At 47.4% G+C, this 22759-nt stretch overlaps 1 protein-coding gene across 1 annotated transcript in view; it reads right to left on the minus strand.

Annotated features, from left to right (window-relative positions):
• The window catches only part of Spon1 (spondin 1), a 280351-nt gene that overhangs the window by 20717 nt on the left and 236875 nt on the right, over positions 1 to 22759 (minus strand). Inside the window, exon 7 of the mRNA XM_055627495.1 lies at positions 4018 to 4082. Within this exon, the coding sequence (XP_055483470.1) occupies positions 4018 to 4082 (65 nt within the window). The remainder of the gene's footprint in view (positions 1 to 4017; positions 4083 to 22759) is intronic.

A 22759-nucleotide genomic window follows, 5' to 3' on the forward strand; every position in this document is an offset into this window, starting at 1 on the left:
GAAGGCATCTGGGACTCCAAGTCCATCTGGACATGCAGCTCTACCACCTGCTCTAGTCCGTGTTCCTTTACCACCCCAAGAGTGCGGATGGACCCAGGCAACTCCCACTGAGGGCAGGAACTGGAACCCACGGGCTGATTTAAAAGGAAGATGTTTCTGGTTTCATTTCTAAAGAAACTGACCCAGTCTCTAACATGGACCATTGTCTAAGCAAGAGATTACCAAGCAGAATGGATGGGAATAGTGTAGGGAAAATGCCAGTCCTTTCCAGGACAGGAATATCTTTGAAAGTTCTGGCAATTCTTAGCATTCAGACCACCTTGGAGGAATGGAGCAGAGCAAATTCAGAACAGTTTGTAGACTGTTTTCTACTTGTGTTTGCGAGGAACCAGTGAAGGATGTGGCTTTGCTCAGAATCTGTCTTTTCCTGTTTCCATCTGAACATTGAGCTTTCAGTGCTCTGGCTTGAGTTGCTGAATTAAACAAGTCACCAGCTAATTTGTTCACTCACGGCTATCCTTTGAGAAGGGGTGCTGGGAATGGGGGGTGAAGACTGCTGAAAACACAAGGCAGTTTCAACAAGCAGGACTTTGCAAAGTAGGTCACCCTGCTTTCCACCGGGCGAAGAGGCTGGAATCCCATTAACCTCCATCAGGCAGGCTTGGGTTGGCGGGAGGGTTGTCAGGGCAAAACAAGACTTGGCTGCATGCAGGCTTCCTAATTTGACTTCCTAATGAGATCTGGAAAGGAAAGGGGAGTCCAGGGTTTGGGAAAAATCAAAGGAAAATTCCTTTTCCTTAACAAGCCCATCGTTTGGGAATGGAAAGGTTTTGGATGTTTGGGAGCTCAGTATTTGCCATCAATTTCTTCTCTTCTTCTCCTCCTCCTTTTCCCCTCCTCATCCTTCTTCTTCTTTTTCTTCTTCCTTCTCTCTCTCTCTCTCTCTCTCTCTTTCTCTCTCTCTTTCTCTATTGTCTCAGGACGTCTGAGGGATAGGTGATGTGTGGGAAATATTCCCCAAGTAATATTTTTGAAACTTCAGTTTTTCAAGAAGTCTTTCATATTCCGGAAGAAGAAAAACACAAAAGAGAAACAACTTCCCACCAAAAGCAAAACCAGTAACACCCCCAAGCCAACACACACACACACACACACACACACACACACACACACACACACACTCAACTCCACTTGATTTTCATCCCTTTGTAGTCACAGCCCAGCCAACCCTAGTCTTCTCTCGTGGGCTAACCAGATCCTTTGTATTTATCAATCTGCAGCCTCACTCTGGCCGGGTTCCCCTTGCCATGTGCAGGGTTTCCCCATCCCATGGCAGAGGGCACAGTGGCCTTTGTGTCTGTGACTTTAAAGCACATTGTGTAGCCTTGACTTACTTCACGCCTAGCTGGCCACACTCCTCACAGTCTTCTCTGGCTTTTTGGGGGGGGGGAGGAACCATACTTTCTTGGGGACCTTTTTGCTGTTCTCTTTTGTTTTCCCTTGAAGGCAAGTCTTCACCAAGAGTGGGGACTCTGTCCTAAGCCCTTGACTCTTATTCCTAACCACCCCCCTGCTATCTAACTGGGCATTTGGCCTTCATATACATGTTTTGAGGGCCTGTGAGCACCATGTCGTGGTCAGAGCTGATCTCACGGGCTTTCCCATCAAACCTCACCTAACGTCCCCAGTCATGGGCAGGACCGCCAACTCCCTGCTTGGGTCAGTCCCGGACCGGAGAGGCACTTTGACCATCCTGCCGCCCTCATCTTTTTTTCTCAGTCTGTCACCACAGCTGTCCTTTTAACCTTCCACTGCTTACCTCTGCCCCTCTCTGTGTCCACCCACCACCACTCCCATCCCACTGGAAGTGGAGTTGCTCCTGCCTGGCTCTCTGCAGCTGCCTGCCTGCCTGCCTTTCCCACCTCACTCAACTTTTCAGATTGGAGCATCAGCATTGCTATTTTTGGTTTTCAAATGCTGTCTGATCATATTCTTCTGCTGAAAATGCTTCAATAAGTGTTTTCATTTAAAAATTTTAAAAGAGTTCTCACTTTTACTGGTATATTTATTGTACAATGGATTAGATTACACAGGGACATTGTCATATAAGTATGCAATGTTCTTTGACTATGTCTCTCCTACCCCAACCTCCTGATGACCCTATCATTCCTAAGTTTTTACTGCTGCATAGCTTGGCCCCACATGAAGTTCACCTTTGATTTCAGCATCTAGTTATACAGAAATTAGAAACATTTTAATGCTTTGAATGTGCTGTATTCATCTTCATTCTGACCTCGCCATGACTTCACTTTACATATAGGTTACATTTGCTAAATATTTTCCCCCACTGAACTGCAGGCCCCATAAAGAGTTCTGCTCACCACGGGATTCACAGCCCCCTCTGTGGAGCATGTCTTTGGATCTTAATAAGTATATACTAAATCAATGAAGTGTTTAGGTTGTCATTGCTTGAAGGATTCGGGGTAAAGTAGAGGTCGGATTTTGTTTCCTGTCATTGTTAGACAAGAGTCAATTTATTACTGATACTCTGCTATTAATTTCAGCTTGACTAGAAGAGAGAAATGTATTAAAAAGTGAGAAAATGAATGCAATGTTACCGAATCTGAGGGATGTTGCTATAAAGAGGGAGGATGGGTGAGGGCCAGTAATCTCAATATGGCTGACACTCCCAATCCACCCTCTACTGGCCCAGAGGGCAACACTGAGCCTGTCACAGAAGGGGCACATCTGAGTTTCAATGTCTAGAAAAGGGTCACCGTGAGGGCAGAGGTGGGCATTCATTTAAGTGCCAACTGAGGCAACTGGGATCTTGAGGACATCTACTTACCCTCCCCACTCCCAACCCCATCTTTCCTGAACACACATTTCTGAGAACAGAAAGATGCTAAGAAGAAGGGAACACAACAGGTTTAGATTCATTTAAAAACACACCTATAACTGTGCAGCTGATGATACTGGATTATGGGGACTTATAGAATGACCTGGAGCAAGTCAGGAATGAAGGGTTGATAGTTTGACTTGATGAGGGAAGACAGCAAGGAGAATAAGTGAGGTTTTGTGGGCCGCTGTGCTTTAGATGTTTGCCCACATGAAGAAGAATAAGGTTTTATTTGTTTGTTGGTGTTTTTAAAGATGAGTCTCACTGTGTAGCTCTGCCTAACCTAGAATCTAATGTATGTAGATCAGGCTGGCTTCAGACTCACAGAGATCCACTCTCTTCTTCCTCCCAAGCGCTGGGATTAAAGGCATGTGCAACCATGCCATAAGTTTGTGTGAAGATGAAGGGTCCCACTTTGGACATGATGAGTTCAGGTTTAATGTGGGCCATCTATGGAGAAGTATTCTCCAAACTGTTCTCTTTGTCTCTCTCCATCCTAACCACCAGTCCTATCTATCCATCAATCCATCTATCTATCTGTCTGTCCTATCTATCTATCTATCTATCTATCTATCTATCTATCTATCTATCTATCTATCTATCTACCTATCTATCCAGTATCTGTCACTGGTCATCTACCCACCCATCTGGGACTGTGCTCATTTGACAGTGGCATTCCTCTGGATCACTGAAGACTTCAGGGCAGAGAAACTCTCCAAGGCACAGAGCTGACAGAGACAGGAGAAGATCTGAGAACTGGGACTGGCGCAGGTGCAGCTTCCCGTGAATCATTGCTTAGAATGAGCATATCTGTGTTGCCATGGCACGGAACATGCATGTACTTAGTCCACCGGACTGAGGGCACAAGGGAACATGCCATGGTGAATCATGTGTCTTAGTTGGGTCCTCTGTGGTGGATGGAGGACCACTGGGGAAAACAGAGGCCAAACCTACATCCCCAAGAAGACTTCCCATGTGGCTGTGGCCTCCTGGCTTGCTCATCTGAGAAGCATTACTAGCTGTAGGGGTGCAGCCAGCATTAAGTGATTATGAGCTAGGTGGCTCCGAGGACAAGGCTAGGATGGGACAGGGAAGGCAAGTGTCTGTTTGGTACTTACACGTTGACAGGCTGCCAGGCTGGCCATTGGGCTTTGGCTTTGATGACGGTAAGGACTTCGTCACTCTGCAAGAGAAGCACATGTTTTTAATGTAGACAGCTGGGCTTCTGGCAGCAAGAGGGATTTAGTGTGGTGACGTTGTCTTATCCCCATTTTAATTCTTCATGTGCCGTGGATCCATTCCCCCCAGCAACATCAGGAGGTGGCACAGAGCGCCCCATGTGTAGCCTGGCTATGGGTAATCCCACTCAGCTGCACCTTGGTTCTTCAGTCTATCCCATCCCCCACCTGGTACAGCTGTGACCCAGACTTCATCTCTATTCTCTATCGGCTAAACTTCCTTATTTGCTCAGCATGAAGGGCTGAGTCACGGGTTTAAGGTCCAGACACAGAGGGGTCTGATCCAGGCCAACACTGGTCAGCAGACTCTGAAAGGCAGCCAACACTTCAATCCGAGTGTTGTTACCCAGAGCCACCCTCCTGCTGTGGAGACCCACAAGAAGTCCAGAACAAAGCCCTCCTACCTGGTCCCGTTGTGACAGCTGCTCTATTTTGACTGGACAGTGTATAGAGCATCATTAAATTGTAGGGAACCTCAAATGACTTCTGAGGAAGAATTTGGGAATTAACATTTTGAAGGCAAATGTTATGTGGTCATCATGAGGCAAAGGTCAGAATCCTGCCCATATTGCTTGACTTGGTCTTGAGATACAGTTGGCTTTTTACTTTCAGTTACACGGTGTCATGAGCAGTCTGCATAGCTCAGATTCATCCGTAATAGAGATCTCCTCTGATCAGAGTTGGCTGGCCCCAGATGCTGCCTTCCCCTGGTCTGGGCCCAATAGCTCGGGCATTATCAACCACAACACATAGGAAAACCCAGAATGCTAGCAACTGGGGCAGGAAGAGCCCTGATGACAAAGTGTACAAAGCTCTGAGTTCCAGGGGGTGGGTTGGGGTGGGGGCAGAGCCTTGTTTGGCTGCCTCACAGCTACTCCCCAGTCCTCAGAGCCACACTTGGCAGAAGGTGCCCAGAACTTATTTGGGGTGAACTTCTCCCTGCAACTCCCAGAGCACTGAGAAAGCTGGAGTCCAGAGGAGTCCCTCAGTCAAACATTATAAAACCCTTCTGTGCTTGAAGGCCTGACTACAGTCATGAAAGGAGTCATGCCTAGGCCTCTGAGAGGAAGGGGCTTTATCCAGATCCAGCTTGGTCTGGACCTCTGGCGGCTTGGGTTGGGTGAGGAGAAGGCTGGGACATGGGTTGACAGATCACAGCCTCTTTCTGAGCGCCGTCTCCCTAGGTTGGCCACTGTGGGCAGAGGAAAGAATCACTGGCTATGTGGACACCCCCACATTCACAGGTCTGTGGGAAAAGCACGTCCTGGCCTCCTGAGTGGTTCCATTTCTCATAAAAGATTTATATGATTGTTTACAATGTGTCTTTTGGGGCGGGGCTAACAGAAGCTGTCCTTCACAAAGTCACACACAGGAAGGACAGGAGCTATTTTTGCAGCCCCAGCTTGGCAGCTCCTGTGACATCTATGTCCACATGGGGCCCTCGCTCTGCCATTCTTCCTCCTCCGGAGGTCCCATCTGTATCCAAGTCACATGCACCAGATGCCTGAGCAGATGAGGAAGATCGCCAGCTCCCTCCAGTGCCTGCCCCTCACCCCAGTCAGGACCCAGTACCCTTTGCATTCATGTCTACAAATCTGAGCCATAAGCAGCTCTCCATGACTTCTGTGACCATGTCTTCCATCCTGCGCTTGGACCATGTGGGCTTGCTTGTCGAGCACTGGAAATATGTTCCTCTTTGCTTTTCAATTCCACTTATTGTGGAAAAATTTTGGCATTATGAGAACACACAATGTAAATGTGAGTACATCCTGCTTCAGCACCAACCCTGCCTCGGCCTCCTTTCCTCCTCCAGAATTTCACAGTTTCGTATGGATCCTCCCAGGCCTCTTATCATGTATAAGCAACTACATGCGTGTTTGTGTGTGGACTAATCACACCTTCCCTCAGAAGCCCTCATTACACTGGGAGTCATGCCTTGTACCCTGACTATTACCTTTTCCTAAATACCACGCCATAAGAATTTTTCTTTCACGGCATTCTATAGACTCCATAGGACATATTTATCAAATAGCATAGCTCACAATGAAAAATTTCAAGTGCTGGAAATCTTCAAATCATGGCAAGCCAGTTCACAACATCGAAATGAAGACCAAGATGCCAGCTCTGAGTAATGAGAGGCTGTCTACTAAGAAACACCTCACTAAAGAAATAAAATCAATGTGGGTGGAGTTGAGGCGGCCACGGAGCCAGCTGGCCCTACAGATTCACCTTGCTTTACGATTAAATCATGGGCTTTGGGTCCTGGCTAATGACATATTGATTTTGCTTCTGCAATGTATTACCCAGCACCAGCGGCCCAGGCCCTCCAATACTGCTTTATTTGTCTGCATTATTTTTGGTGTGCAGATGTTCTAAGGGTGTTGGATCTGTGTGTCTGGGCAGGACAGTCCCTGCTGTAAACAGTTTCATCTGGAGCTCATACTGCTCCACCTACAGCTTACTATTGGTCCCTTTTTGTAATAACTCATGTTATTTACTGAAATAAGAAAGGGGTATCCTGGGACGGTCATTTTAAACATAAAATATTTTTTTTTAGGCATGAGAAAATACACACTTGAAAATACAGCTCCAACCCTTGCGAGGTTGAGCTAGGAGGTCCTTGGGTCAGAGGCCAGCCTAGGCTATCTAAGGAGATTCTACCACCACCTAGCCAACAGCCAGCCAAACAACCAGCCAACCACCAAACAATCAACCAATCCCCTCTAAAACTAACAAACAAACCCTTAAATGTTTTTTTTTTTTTTGAGGACCAATTGTTGTTGATATAAACTACATACTACACCACTGGAGACAGCCCAAATTATTCATGACCATATCCAAACAGTTGGCTACAGGTGGGCACTCAGTAAAATGACACATTTCATTGTGTCATCACCATCATTTATTCCTCTTTTCTTTCTGAAGACTTTTTTAAAATCATTTTTTTTTTTTGTTTTGTTTTGTTTTACCAAGACAGGGTTTCTCTCTGTAATAGCCCTGGCTGTCCTGAAACTCTCCTTGTAGACCAGGCTGGCCTCGAACTGACAGAGATCCACCTGCCAAGTGCTGGGAGTACGTATGTATGTGTACAAAATAACACTCCATTAGTGGTAGCTGTTGAACTGTAAGTGACAGAGTAATAAATTTGCATGCCAGTTTCACGCATCCAAGTGTTCTCATGTCATTGAATGATGAAAAAAAACGAAGACATTGAAAAACTGTGCTTGGGTCCTCCACGTGTGTGTTAGTAAGTATCAGCTTTGCACATCCAGGCACAGCTTTTGTTTAATAGTTACCAGTCAGGCAAAGTAGAAAGCAGTGTGGGTGAGGGAACAGACCTCTGGACTCAAACCCGACTTCAGATCCCGACTACACCGTCGGCTAGTTCTGAGTCTTCTGGCAAGTCTCGGTTTTCTCATTTGTGAAATGGGCCTGCTAAGGGAATCACATGGTCACATGCCCTGGCAATAGAGCAGGAGCAGGCTTGCTGTCCTGCGGGTGCATTCACAGTGAGGGGCGGTGGGCTGGAGACGCTCTCTGTTCTGAGTAGAGGTCCTGGTTGCAGCAGCTCACAGAGCCTCAGGGGAGGCTTGTGTACCCTGAGCTTCAGTTCTCCCTGAGAAGCCAAGGGGAGGTTTCTGTGGTCAAGGAAGCATGGATGGGGGCCCTCGGAGCTCCAGGCATTTTATACTCTGAAGAACGACAGGTCTAAATTCAGAGTAAGCAATCTACGCGTCTGACTTAAATGAAAAGCTTGTTTTAACAAGCCTCTGAGGTGCAGCCAGGATCTTTCAAGGATCCTTCGAGCCCCTTTACACCTCCCATAGGACGCTTTTCAAATGAAGTACTTCAAGGCAACCACAGTGAGGGCCTCGTTTGCATGCTGTTAGCACTTTCCCAAAGATGTGCCAATTAAAACAAACTCCCCCCAAAGAAGCTGCAGGTCACCCGAGTCTGTCTTACGGTTTGCTTTTGGTAAACACATTGGAAGATGTGGCAGCTGTACTCACACCAGGCTTCTAGTGGTACGGGGTGGAGGGTGAAGGGGAAGGGCAGTGGGAGGGGGAGGGGAAAGCACAGCCCTGAACAGGTTGTGGGATCAAATCAGATTGGAGAGATGACAGTTCTTGCTAGTGATGACAGACCTGGGTAGGCATAGAACTGGGGCAGGCTCAAGGCAGAAATGGCGGTGGCAAGAGGAGGGAATCTAGGCGGGAGGGACCTTAACCCAATGCTGGCTGGGCCTGCCCACAGCCAGAGATTGGCTGAGTCTGTCACCTCCTCCTTCCCTGACTTCTAGTCTGCTTGGCACCTATCTGACTCCTCACCTTTGGCCTTACCTCCCAGTTAGACGCCTTTCTCTGAGGCTTCCTGTCAGCTCAGCATCAGCTTGGGTACCCTGCCTGACGCACCAGGGTGCTTTCTCTTCCCAGGAAAGAAGCGAGATAGAGTTGGTGATCAGAGGGAGAAAGAAATGGAAACAAAGCTATAGCTTTTGAAATCATGCTGTCATGGCCTGCAAGGGTCCTGTGACTGACAGCGAAGGTTATGGGATTCAGTGAAAAGGTTTCAGAACGTACAATGAGCAAATGAATGCACAATGTATTTAAAAACAAAGCCCTGATAAGCCCAGGGTTTCTATCTGCACTCACCTGCTTTGTATCGAGTGACTTCACTGCAGCCTTGTTTCGAACACACAGTAGGCTCTTTGCACTGCGTGGATGTCACACCACACAAAGCCAATGATGTGTGGCTCAGATTCAAAACTGCAGCGTGGCAGGGAATGCAGTGTCGGTGCGTGCAAAGGTCTCTGCTTCCACCACGGGGACAAAGACAATATATTCCCGTCCTTATCCCTTAGTGTCTAAGCATCAGATTGGCTTATTTTCGTGTTGTATTATGTTACACTGTTTGATTTTTAAAGCTGTTGTTTGAGTTGTGACTTGATTTTAACAAAAAATATTAAATTAATTTTGGTTTGCGACGAGAACAGAATTTCTAGCAATTCCTGAAGTGTCCCTAAACATACCTCAGCCGCTTGTAGTGTGTATTTATGTGAGGCGGCTTCTCAGCACTGGCGATTAAAATATCAAAGTATCAGTCAACTCCGGCAAACACTGAAGCTGCGCTGCAGCATCCAGAGTCAAACACTCAGCCACAGTTTGATTCTTTACGTAAAAACAAAGACACACAGCTGCCTTACCAGTGTGTGGACCTGCCCCAGTCTTTAGTAACTGGTAAGATTGCATGTGCTTAACAGATCGTCTTAAAATAAGGCTTGTTAGAGGTTATCGATAGAAAATGGTTTGCATCCCTAGGTACCCACAGTTGTGTAAAAATCTCTCCTGCAGAAGGGTTGTGAGTGGAAAAGTTTTAAAAGCCATGTATACGCAGCGTACCCATCATATCTACATTCCACAGTAGCAAGGCATTAAGCCTCAGAAACATACTTATTTGGCCAAAGTAGTTTCACAGTTAGGCAATGGCTGAGACAAAGTTTAATCTTCAGGCTGACTCCAGATACCCCAGTTGCATGGGAACTAGGGGAGGGGGTGGCCTGGGAGAGCTGCCAGTTAGGTGAATCCTAGAGGCTCTGAGTTTGGACTAACACAGATGCAATAGGAAGCTTAGCAGACAGCGTTCACAACAGCCTTTAAGGCAATGCTGTCCGGAGTACCAGTTTTGATGGGAACCACAGTTGTTGGTGGTCTGTGTGGGTGGGGATGAGGCTGTTACAGGCTCCTTGAGTTGGAGGAAAAAGTTCTACCATAAAAGGGAAGCCCCAAAACTCTGCCCGCTACAGCACATCAGCGTGTCCCTTGGGAGCAGCTGTCTTCTGCCCGTTAGTTAAGTGGCTTCTTCGCATCCACCCAGGAACATGGAAACCAGCACAGGATATCTGACCCCACAGCTCATGTCTTCTTATCTGCCTGACGTTCTCTCCCCGACATACTCCATGTCAGCCATGAGCTCCTCTGACCCTAGTTGGCAGTTCCCTCAAGGAGCCCCTTCCCAGAGGCACAGGTCCCTGGATCCCTCTGTGAGGAAGGACCTAGAATCCCAGGGGAGACCCCTTCAGTACTATTTGCCCCATTACCTGCTCCTGCCCTGTCCCAGAATTCCCACTTACTCTCATAAAACATGGCTTCTGATGGCTTCTGGCTCTGCAGGTAAGTTTGCATCCCCTGGTGGCATCCAGTGATGGACAGCTGTAAATGAGCCATTTTATGAGGTGATAACAAGACTGTCACATCCTTAAAATCAATGTGTGCAATTGTAGAAACCCATCACTTTGCCAGGCTTTGGGTTTATTGGGTTGTAAATAAGGACAGGAACTTTCTGGTGGTACTTTACAGTTTGCCCAGGATCTCCTGGGTCCTTCACTGTGGTCCTTTGAGGTAGGCAGCTATATGCCTGCCTCAGAGGTGGTAACTTGGACTCAGCTATCCTCTGAAACTGCTCTTATGGAGGTCACCAATGACTACTCCATGCCAAAGGCAATGGCTTTACCCAGGAGGTCTCAGCAGTGTCTGGCAAAAGGGCTCTCTCCCTCTTCTTCAGTTCTGGGGGCTCACTGCCTCTTCGTTTCCTCATCACCCCTTTGGACACTCTTCTAGGTCTTCTCTGTGGACCACCTTCACAAACCTCCAATTACAGAAGTGCTCAGCCTTGGTCCTCTGGTCTTCATGCAATCAATTGTACACGAGGATATTTTAAAATTCAGTGTGTGTGTGTGTGCACACACGCATGCGTGTGTGAGCACATGAATACAGTGCTCATAGAAGCCAGAAGAAGATGCTAGATCTCCTGGAGGTGGATTTAAAGATACTTTTGTTTGGTTTGGACCAGGTTTCTCTGTATAGCCTTGGCTGTCCTGGAACTCACTCGGTAGACCAAGCTGGCCTCAAACCCACAGAGATCTGCCTGCCTCTGCCTCCCAAGCCCTGGGATGAAGGGCGTGCTCCACCCCTGCCCAGCTGAGTTGTAGACTCTGAAGATAGCTGACATGCATGCTGGGAAACAAGCCCATCCTCTGCAAGATCAGTACTGGCTCTTAACTGGCCAGCCCTCTCTCCAGCCCTTGTGCAAGAGTTTCAATAATGCATGCCAGCCTTGCCTCTGAGCTCTAGATGTGCATAGCAGCTTTGCAACATTTTCCTTAGAATCAACTCCTATCTTCCCTCCCCATTCCTCATCCTTCCTGACCATTTCGTGGCAGTGTTAACATTCCATGTGGTCCCCCAGGAGGCCCCTCTCACACCTCCTATCCATATCAGCACAGGCTGTTGTCTCTAGCCTGTCCACCACCTGCCCTGTCACCACACCAGACTAAGCCACCATCGTTGTTCTCCTAGATGGCCATAACTGCTTCGAGCAGGTCTCTTTTTTCTCCCATCCGTCTGCTGTGCTTTTCCCATAACCCAACTGTTCGAAGAAGGCACATGAGTTGGAGGCTTGCTCCCCATGGTGGCAAGGTGGCAAGGTCCATGTGGACCTCTGGGAGGTGAGTTCTGGTGGGGGCCCCCAAAATCAGCTGGAGTGTGCCTGCAAGACCCTGGTTCTAGTTCTCAAGGGGAGATAGATGGTCATGAGGCTGGCTCAGGGCTTCAGAGTCTTCCTCTGGAAAGTGACTCCTTTCTCTTGTACCTGCCCCTCACATCACCTTCCTCCATGAAGCAACATCACATGAAGGCTCTCATCAGAGCCAAGCTGTTGCAGGCGCTATGATGAATATGATAAAAAACAAATACATAATATTTCTACAGGTCCCTTTCCCTGTGGCAGCCGTATCATGCTGCTCTTCTGTTCAAAACCCTCTGGCCTTGAAGCTCACAGTGGGTGGGGACCTTGCTAGGCCTCTTGTGGTCTGCCTCTGTGCCCCTCACCTGTCTGACTGCATCTGATTCTTTCTTTATTCGATTCCAGCATCACAGACTCCTTGCTTTTCTCCCAACCTGCCAGCTGCACTTTGAACTTGCTGTCCCTCATGTCAGCTGCACTTTCAACTTGCTGTCCCCTAGATACTCTCCTCCCAGGTCTCAGAGCACTCATTCCTTCTCCTCCCCCAGCTCTTCTCTCAAATGTCGCCTTCTCAATGAAACATCTCCATCCTTTTACCGTAACTTTTGTCATGGGTCGGCCTCCTGGGTATCTGCTTATTTGGCTTTCATCCCCACTTGAAGGGGGGCAGAAGAAGGGCAAGAGCTCTCCCTTTGCTTAGCGCTGTGCAATCCTAGCATATGATCAGTGCTGAATGAGGGAGAGGCTGGGGCGAACAAGCGTCTGGTGTCCTTCGCACCCCTAGTTCACCTGCACTGCATGGGCCTACCACAGGGCCGGGGCCATGACACCACAAAGAGCAAAGCTGGGTATCAGCAGGAGCAGCTGAGAGCAGCGGCAGAATGGTGTGACAGCTGCCAGGCTGTCAGAGGAGGGGGATGGGGTGGCACACAAGGCCTGGTGGCTGAATCCAGATGCCATGGTTCATATTGCTTGTCAACTTGAGAAGATCTGGACTCACACAGGAGAGAAGTCTCTGGCATGCCTATGAGAGATTTTCTAGATTGGGTTAGCTGAAGAGGGCTGACTTACCCGGATGTGGCCAGCACCATTTCAGAGCTGGACTGAGGGAGAAGAAGAAGTGGAGCAGAGAGCACTAGCATTCATTGCTCTCTGCTTCCTGCCTGTGGATGCCCTGTGACCAGTTGCCTCAAGATCCCGCTGCCTCAGTCTCCAAATGGGCTCCCTAGTAAGGGGAACAGGGGCTGTCTCTGACATGACCTCAGTGGCTGGCTCTTTGATCACCTCTCCCTGAGGGGGGAGCAGGTTTACCAGGTCACAGAGGAAGACTATGAAAGACAGTCTTGATGAGACCTGATAGGGTAGGATCAGATGGAAGGGGAGGAGGTCCTTCCCTATCGGTGTATTGGGGAAAGAGCATGGGAGGAGATGAGGGAGGGAGAGAGGGCAGGATTGGGAGGGGACAAGGATGGGGCTGTGGCTGGGATACAAAGTGAATACATTGTAATTAATAAATAATTATATAGATAAAAAAGATCCTGATGCCATGCCTTTCTGATCATGATGGATGGCGCCCTCATACCATGAGCCAAAATAAGCCCCACCTTACTTCAGTTGAGCTTGTCTGGTATTTTGTCATATTTGAGCTCACAGGTTCCAAGTCAGCCTCTTTGGAGGTCACATATCAGATATCCTGCAATCTAGATATTTACATTGCAATTCATAACAGCAGCAGAATCACAGTTACGAAGCAGTGATGAAATAATTTGATGGTTGGGGGGTCACCACAACATGAGGAACTGTATTTAAGGGTCACAGCATTAGGAAGGCCGAGAACCGCTGCTCTGGAGCGGCCTGATGACCCGGCTGGCCACGTGTAAGAGCTCATTCGATATCTTGTCCCCTTGGGAAGCAGCTGCCATCCCAAGCTTCCATCTGATCAGCTATTTCAGAGCTAGAGAAAGTATCTGACGCCCGCCCGTTCTCAGATCTGCGCAGAAGCATTTCACATTCAATTTCTTTTTATTTCTTTTCAAACACAGCCTGTAATTCCAATGGGAAAATTGCATAATGCTTGCAGATAACAATTTTCCCTGAGATGTTTTTGAGGGCGTGGCCTGGCAATCATGACGCGGGAGAAGAAGGGCCTTTCGGGCAGCCCTGGCCCAGCCCTGCTTGCTGTGCCCCAGCCAGGGCTCCTGTACTGGGCTGGCAGCTCTGAGGTCTTCTGCCATCTCCTGTGCTGGTCGCAGCCATCCACTAGGCTTGACCTTTGGTTGGGTTTAACTTCTGGGTTTTCATCCTGTCCTTGTTGGGTTCACGACAGCTCACTTGTCATCTGAGTCTGAAGATAAGGGTGGGGAATCATTCCTGTGTCACAAGGTCCTTGTTATCTGTTCTTCTGAAGCTCTACCTTCACATTTCCCCCATTCCAGTGAAGAGGGAATGGAAACCTTTGTGCTGGTACAAAGCTGAGAGGTAGCAGAGTCAGGCCAAGTGACACTAGTTTCTTGGAGCTGACCGAAGATCATGTGGGACAGACAGTGCTCAGCAGGGACTGTCTGCTTTCAAGCAGGAGCAGCTAGCTTCTAGGTGAGCCCAGAGAGGGCCAGCCACACCTCACTCCACACCAGGGAGGGGGGGGAGAGTCCTACAATGGGAAGAGCAGCCCCTCTTGCTCTGCATGGGAGCACCTGTGTGATCTCAAGGGTCCAGCCCTTGACACTGCTGTCCTGTTTCCCAGGCCCACCTTGCATCCCAGGGACAGGCCCCATCTCTGAGGCCGGCGGAAGAGCCAATGAACTGCCTAACCTATAACCTCAGCACCGTTCCCCACACACAAAAGGCATGCAGGGAATATATAAGGGATGAATAATGGATTAGTTAATTAAATCATTAATGACAACCTAGAGGAAGTCTTGGCCTTTGCTGCCCTTTCTGGGGGTTGGGAGGGGCCAAGGGGGGTGGCTTACAGGTTCTCGTTCCAAGAAGGGTTTATGAATAAAAGGGAACCGTGATCAGACGTGTATTCTTGGAGAGGTCTGCCGGCAGCCGTGGGAAGCAAAGCTGAAGAGGGTGGTGTGGGATGACACTAGTCACGCTGCCATTGCAGGGGCAGAGGCGGGAGGGAAGGGGGAAGACGCAGTGCGTACATATCCATGGTAGACTCAGCAAGAGCTGCTGGGCATGGGGTAGGAGACCAAGAGGGTCAAGGAGCTCCAGGAGGAGCCATTGGGACAGCCAGGCCTCTGAGGCTTGAGTTTCAAGAGAGGTCTTAGCCATGGGCATGCGAGCAGTGGAATCAGAGGGCAGCTCCCTGGGAGTGAGGGGAGGCAGAGGAGAAGACGAGAAAGGGCCAGGAGCCTTAAGGAAAAGGTCAGGAGGAGGAGAACACCATTTGATGTCCCCATGTTGTCCTGCTGCCCATTGCCACCCTCCTGCCTGCTGACCGTGGCTGCTACCGATGCCTATTCACCATTTGTCGCTGCCAGACAAGCCACCAGAGAGAAAGAAGGGGAAGCCAAGCAGCCAGCAAGCCAGGCATCTGCCTTTTCCCCAGGAAAGGGAACCAACAAAAGTGGTGACTGGAGGATACAGGATCATTTTTTTTAGTACAAGAATGAGTGGTATCTGGGCAGTTCTATATTCAAAGGCTGTAAGCTACTGCAGAAGGGAAAGTGAGGCTGCAGGGGAGCAGGACAGAGAGAGGCTGGTAAGATGCTAGGCAATTCTCTTTGCTTTTATCCCTTCATTCTCTTCCCCAGCTTCTCCCCCCACCAACTGTACAGTGATGAAGATTTCTGAAAGTAGCACTGTGAGAGACTAATGCTAGAGAGGGCGAAGATGATCATCTCCTAGCCACATGCAGGTGGACAACACAGTAAGAGCCTGGAAGGTGGGCAGAGGGGCAGGAAAGCCAGTGAAGGGTAGAGCTCCTAAGGCAGCCGCTGATGGATTCTTTTCTTGATGATTTCAAAGCCTGTTAGTCTTTGTTAGGAAAAGAATGTCTTCCCAATAAAAGCAGTTTCAAAAGGAATGAGAAGCCATCATCTGAGCGCCAACATCCTCGCCTCCCCCAGCGAGCGCGCCTGACCCAGGGATGGTCTCCGCAGCCTGTTTTGCTGGGTCCTTAAATATAATAACATTTCGCTTCATCATCTCCCTTTATCCACTGATTTCCATAAAAAGCTTTCAAATTATTAAGTAATGAAGCTCCAAATGACCTGGCCGGGAAGTAAGTACGCCTTCAGGTGCTCAGCACATTAGAAGCAAATCAGATTCCTGGGAATGTTGCTTTCTTAAATGGTGCTATTTAAATGCAAAGTAACAGCTCTGCTACATGGGGGGAGCTTAACCCTTTCCATTCTGGAGACCCTCACACAGCTGAGGGTTGAACAGATTTGGGAGAGAATGGGAGCAACTTTGTCTGGTTGCTTGGCCCTAAAATTTTCCCACCAGGAAAATTTTGGATGCTCTTACATGCATGGGGTGTCCCTCTTCCAGTATACCCACAATCATAGGTTCCATGAGTGAAAATTCCTTTTTGCTTATTATCGTAACATCACAGAACAGAACAGAAGTTAGGTGGAATAGAGTAGAGGAGGTCCCAGATCTTGGCTCCACTATTTAAGTGCTATGCTTGTTTAAGGGAACTGCTAGCCTCTCTGATCTTGGTTCTTTATCTGTAAAACACATTTACTGAGCTTCTTCATGGATGAGCTGGGCTGGGGACAGGACAATAGATGCTACCTACATCTACAGTGCTGCTGTGGGCCGGCACAGATGACTTCCTGGCGACAGGAACAATGCTAAAATGGAGTCGTTAGTTATTGGGCATTTGTTGGCTGGATAAAGCTGTCTCAGAGTGAGATCACATCCTCGCTCATTCTGGGGGTAGTCTTCACCAGTGAACACCCAGGGGAGCCAAAGTCACCCCCTAAGACAAGATCCCTGTGAAGAGTTGTTCTCAGCAGAGGTCTTGCTAAGAACTGCTGCACAGCTCAGTGTCTTTCTCTGCCTTTTGCTCCCTCTCTCTGTCCTATAGCTGTGGTTCCCAAGGATATGCCCTTCTATTACCCACAGGAATTGGACTCCTAGCATGCATTGCGGTCATTGGAGAATGAGAAAAGGCACGGTCAGCCAATCTATCAATGCATCATCTGCAGGAAAGCTTGAAGAACCTATGTGTCAGCATGTGAATGTGCCAGTGGTAGGAGACTAGTGGAGAAATGAATCTGCCCATAGGGCCTGGTGTCCCAAAGGACACTGGTGCCTGGGTGCTGAACTCTAAAAGGTCTGGGCCAGGTTGGTGAGCTCTGTAAATAGACTGCAGCAGCTGCCATTGAATTCTCACTCTTCATATTAGAGCCATGGTCTGAATTAGCATTTTAAGAGGGCTTGGAGTTTATCTGCGTGATTATTGCTATCATTATTTTGCTTTTATAGTCTTCCAAGAGCTATAAGCAAAAGAAATTAATATCTACTTACTTTTACACATATTTAAATAATAACAGTACAATGAAAGCAATTACAACTTAAGCTTGGGTATTTGGGCCCTTTAAAATAGGTCTATATATCACTCAAGCTCCGACATTACCCATTTTTATGAAAGCATGGTGCTGGAGCCTGGGTTTTGAGGTCTGTGGCTTCAATGTGTAACCTTGGGCATGCCACTGGATTCTTTGAGCCTTGAGCCCCCTAGCTATAAATGAGGATAATGACCTTTAACCTCCCAGGCTCGCCACAGGACAGAACGGAGCTCATACAGCCCTAACACAGAATAAACAGGGTGAGGGGCTCAGCAGCAAACAATGCATCCCTCTGCAAACTGAGTCTGAATCAGGCCTGGAAAATCCAGGTGTCTGCTACTCCCGATAAACTGCAGGACAGGGTTGCAAGTAAATTATTTCCAATAAACAGCCAGGAAATTTGCTTAATAGCAAGCAAGCCATAGCTCGAGCCCCAAGGCACACACAAGGGAAAGGTTAAAAGTGGAAAAAATACGAAGAGTTGATACCAAAATTTACCCTCCGGGAATTTTACATTTAGATGCATTCAACAATGAGATAAATATTCCTGTGGTAGGCTAGTTAATATCCCTTAAAAATAGCTACATCCTGAGACCTGGATGCAGTGGGTTTTGTTTTATACTCCCAAAAGGACATTGAAGATAAGGTTGACTTCATCATTGTGATTTGGGAAGATGTTCTAGGTTATCAGGGAGCTCTAAATGTAAGCGCATGAGTTACTTTCACCTCTGTGTGAACAAATAGCCAAGAAGCAGCAGGTGAAGGGAGGGAGTTATTTTGGCTTACAGTTTGAGGGAATACATCCATTGTGGAGGGGACTGCATGGTGGCAGCAGTGTGCAGCTGGAGGGGGGGATCCTCCCCTCACATCTTGGTGGAACAGGAAGAAGGACTGGGCTATAAAATCTCAAGGCCCACCCTCAGTGGCCCACTTCCTCCTGCAAGGCTCTTCCCTCTGAAGGTTCCACAGCCTTCCAAAATACCTCCTAAAGGTCCTTCAACTTTTCAAACACAAAGTGCTGAGGACCAAGTGTTCAAACTTGGGCATTTCTTTCACATTTAAGTCATTAAAAGAGGGAGATATGGGAAATTTTTTCTCCCAAATGAAAACACAATGTATTTGTGGAAGCATGCTAACAAACTAGGGAATTGTAGCTAGAAGCTGAAAGAGACCCCTGCCCCGCTCTGCTTACATCTTGATTTTGGACTTTTCACACCAGAATGATAAGAGTATTGACTTATCCCAAATTTGGAGTGAAGTGTGATGCCAACAATAGAAACTAACATAAGCTCTATGAGCCCTACGTGCTCTTTGATTAATGAGTGTAGTCAGTAGAAGGAGAAGTTGAAGGACCATGACCACTGAAGGCTGAAGACCTGACTTGGGTCCTACCTCCCCACTGCCCAGCTGTGCATCCTCAGGCCAGCCAGTAAGCTTCCCCAAGTCCCATGTTCTTTATCTCTAACATGGAACTCAAGTTAGTGTCAAATAATTTTTATCACATTTACCCCGAACTCTTCCCTCTATTTCCTCCTAGATTCACCCTTCTTCTCATGTCCCCACCCCAACCTTCCTATTTGCCTTGAGGCAGAGTCTCTTCTGTACAGCCTTGGCTGGCCTTGAACTCCTAGAGTTCTGCCTCCTGAGTGCTGACGCATGTACCACCATGCCTGGACCACTTTTAATTTTTTAATTTTTTTTAGAAGACACCATCTCATAGCAAGTATCTTGGTCCTCTGGCTCTTAGCAACCTTGCTGCCTTCTTCCGCCATGTCACCTGAGTCTTAAGTGTTGGGGCACCCTACAGTCAGTTTGATCTCTGCATTTTGACCTCTTGTGACTTTTTATAGTGTTCTCCATCTGCTGCAGAAGACTGTAATTAAGATACCTTCTCTTAAGGAAATGGCCAAGAGACTGGAGAGATGGCTTAGTGGTTAAGAGCTATTCTTACAAAGGACCCAGGTTTGGTTCCCAACACCCATATGGCAGCTCTTACCAGCTATAACTCCAGTTTTGGGGTTTCTGCTACCTTCTTCCGATCTCCACAAGCACTGTGTGTGTGTATATGTGTACATGTGTACATATATATATATCATATATATCATATCATACATACATATATCACATATATACACACATATATATCAGAACTCATGTTCCCTAGAAAAGGATGGCTCAGTGGTGTGTAAAAATTACAGCGTCATTATATCCTCCTAAAGTTTCAAAACTTCACATGTATTCCAACTAGAATCCACCTTCAACTGCTTAAATTCATTTGTTCATTCATTCACTCTTTCATTGGTTTTTGATTGCTTTCCCACCACCCAAGCTGTGTATGATGATATTTTTATCGACTAGACATATCTCTGATACAATGTTTTCTTTTCTTTGAAAGGAAGATATTGATAATTTCATCATCTCTAACTATTGGGAAATTTTCCCGTACTCAAAGTTTCCTGAAATATAAATCATAGAAATGATCCATGCTCCAAGCTATAACAATAAAAGTAACTACTGTGTTTCAAGATTGTTCACACATCCCTGTCTTCCTTGGTACTCTACAAAGCAAAGGGGACAAAAGAAATAGCTTAGAGGTTTAAAGTTAGATCCCATCAATAATTTTTCCCCATCTGTAATTCAGTTGACTATTTCTTAAGCAGTCAAAGGTTGCTGTTTCGATGGAAACTGTGTATGACCATTTTTGTAATAGATTTTTTTTCCTTATTGTAGAATATTCAGAAAATAGAACTAGGCAAAAGAAATACTATCAAAACAATTTATAACCCCACCACCTACAGATAGCCACAGTTGTGTTTTATATTTTAAGCCAAAAGGAAAAAAAAAAAAGGCACGTTGGTGTATCTGAGTGTGACATTTACAGCCACCAGGTGCTCAATTCTGATGATTTCTATCATGTACTTGGGCCCTGCTGAGAGTGCGCGAAGCCGTCACATCCTAGAGTTGGGGAGATCATGAGCTTCCACAGACATGCTGGAGAGGTCCTGACACACACAGCCGCCGTGGGGCCTCCATCCTGTCTTAGAGCAATGCAAAGGCCTCCTACCTCAGTTTGTACTTCCTCACTCCATCTGCCCCAGCCCATCAGAGCGTGCTTCAAAGACAGTACATTTGATCAGGTCACTTTGCCTCCGGAGCTGCTCCTAATGCTTATACCTCCATCTTCATACCCTCTCTTTATCCTTCGTCCCTACTCCACTTCATCCCCAGCTACTAAGTACCAGGCCAGCTCCTAAGACTTGGGTTTGACCCATGTGCTAGTTGTGAGTGTGCTGACTCGCAATCTACTTATTACATATTGAGGGTCCCATGAGGCGATCTTATGGTTGGCCTGAATGGTGGGGTCTGCCTCACTGAAGTGTGGTACCCTCTGTCCCTCCTTACCTTCAAGGCGAGGAGCAGGTGTGAATGAACACAGCTCTGTTTCTCTTCCCCACGGCTCAGCACAGGACTGGGCACAGAGGGCAGAGGGCACACATTTAACTGGCAAACAAATCGGCAGTGGCTCATAGCACCTTCAAACAGCCTTCCAACCTGATTGGCTTATGACGCTGTTGCCGGAAGTGGGCTTAGAGAAATAAGAAAAACAGAGCCCAGAGAGAATACTCCAGCGCTTTTACAAGACTGCAGCCCAATGACGAAGCCGGCTATTTGTAAAGGACTTCCAGCTCTCGGTGGTGCAGAAGGGAGCTGTTAGGTTTAATTTTGTTACTTAGCCCTTGTGTCACCTAGGTTAGGGCTAGCGGTGCCTGGATTTGGAAGTCTTTTTAAAAAAGCAATTGATCGATTGGTTGTATTGTCAGAGTTGGGGTTGGTGCATATACTCCTGTGTGCGCAGAGGTCAAAGGGAAACATTTGGTGTCTATCAGTCTCCATCTCCACACTAGTTTATGAGATCGGTCCTCTTACTGAACCTGAAGTGTGGGGATTTGAACACAGGTCCCCATTTTCATCGCTAGTGGTCTTACCCACTTTTTTGAAATCCTGCTTGAAATTTACAGGGAATAATAAAGTTTTATTGCGTTACATTGTGGTGCTGAAGTGCTCAACTTTGCTAGCCCGTATCGCAGAGGTCTCTGTTTTCAGAAAGGCAAGAGTTTAAGGAAAACGAGGCAGCCAGCCAGGTGGATTAAAAGCACATACCTTTAATCCTAGCATTTGGGAGGTAGAGGCATGTGGAACTCTTAAGGTTGAGGCCAGCCTGGTCTATAGAGCCTGTTCTAGTATAGCCAGGGCTACACAGAGAGACCCTGTCTCAAGAAAGAAAGAAAGGAAGGAAGAAAGGAAGAAAGAGAGAGTGAGATAGAGAAAGAAAACAAAAGAAAAACCCGAACCAACCCTAACACAGCCTCTAGCTATGCTGCAGAGTCTCAATGGCACTTCTGCTTTGGGGGCAGAAATCTGCTGGGTATCGGGGATCAGCAAAGGGGGGGTGGCATTGAGATAGCTGAGATGGACTTATCTGGCATATGAGTATATGTAATCTGGTGATGATTATATGTGCCTTTCCCCTACTCTGCCTTCGGTGACGTCACAATGGCAGCCTGGAACTGGACAAGGTGAGGGTGTTCGCTGCATAGAAATGGGCACATACTATACATTTATTTTTTTCCCCTAAACTCCGAAGTCTACTTGTGCTCAGGCTCAGTGATGCCTAATATTGATCACCACTGGGACAGGATGTAGACTCCCCCAGGAGGCAAATCTCTGTGCATATCTGAGAGGGAGCTTCTCTATCAGTTCTGTTTAGGGAAGACCCACATTAAATGACAGTGGTACCATTCCATAGACCGGGGTTCTGGGCTGAGTAAAAAAGGAGATATTGGGCTGAGAAGTCCTTTTTTCATCTCTCTTTGCTTCTTAAATCCAAGGGTTGGGGAGGTGGTTCCGCAGATGAGAGTGTTAACTATGGAAGCAAAAGGAGCTGAGTTCACCGCAGTCCTGTCAGAGACTCTCTAAATAAGTGAGGTAAAGCCAGGAATGGTGGCACACGCCTTTATCCCAGCACTCAGAGGCAGGTGGATCTCTGTGGGTTCAAGGCCAGTGTGGTCTACAAAGCCAGTCCAGGACTCGCTACTGGGGCTACACAGAGAAACCCTGTCTTGAAAAACAACCCCCAAAGTGGAGAATGATAGAAGACAGCACACAAACTGTGCCCCCCCCACTTCCTGCTCCTGTTACCACGACCCCGCCATGATGATCTTCACTTTCAGCCAAGGTGAACTTTTTCTCTTTCAAGTTGCTTTTGTACCAGCTACACACAAAATAACAACAAAAGCCCTACTCTGGAATGACTGCATTGGCATTTCTAGGTGCAGAAACCTACAGTTTAAAACAACATTCTCAATGTGATCCTGCTCAGTGGGAAGGCAGAGGGAAACCCATGTGAGTGTCTCAAGATGTTCAGAAGCTTTAGGAAGAAGACAGCAAAGTGTGACCTGTGAGGATGTTCCCTGTCACGTCACGTCTCTAGACACTTGTCACAGCCTGATGAGACCTAGCTTGTGACTGGTGACGGAGAAGCAAAGCGGCTACAAAACAACACAGATGATGAA

The sequence above is a fragment of the Psammomys obesus genome, unplaced genomic scaffold, assembly GCF_907164565.1.
Source record: "Psammomys obesus unplaced genomic scaffold, mPsaObe1.curated_primary_1811, whole genome shotgun sequence".
NCBI lineage: Eukaryota > Metazoa > Chordata > Mammalia > Rodentia > Muridae > Psammomys > Psammomys obesus.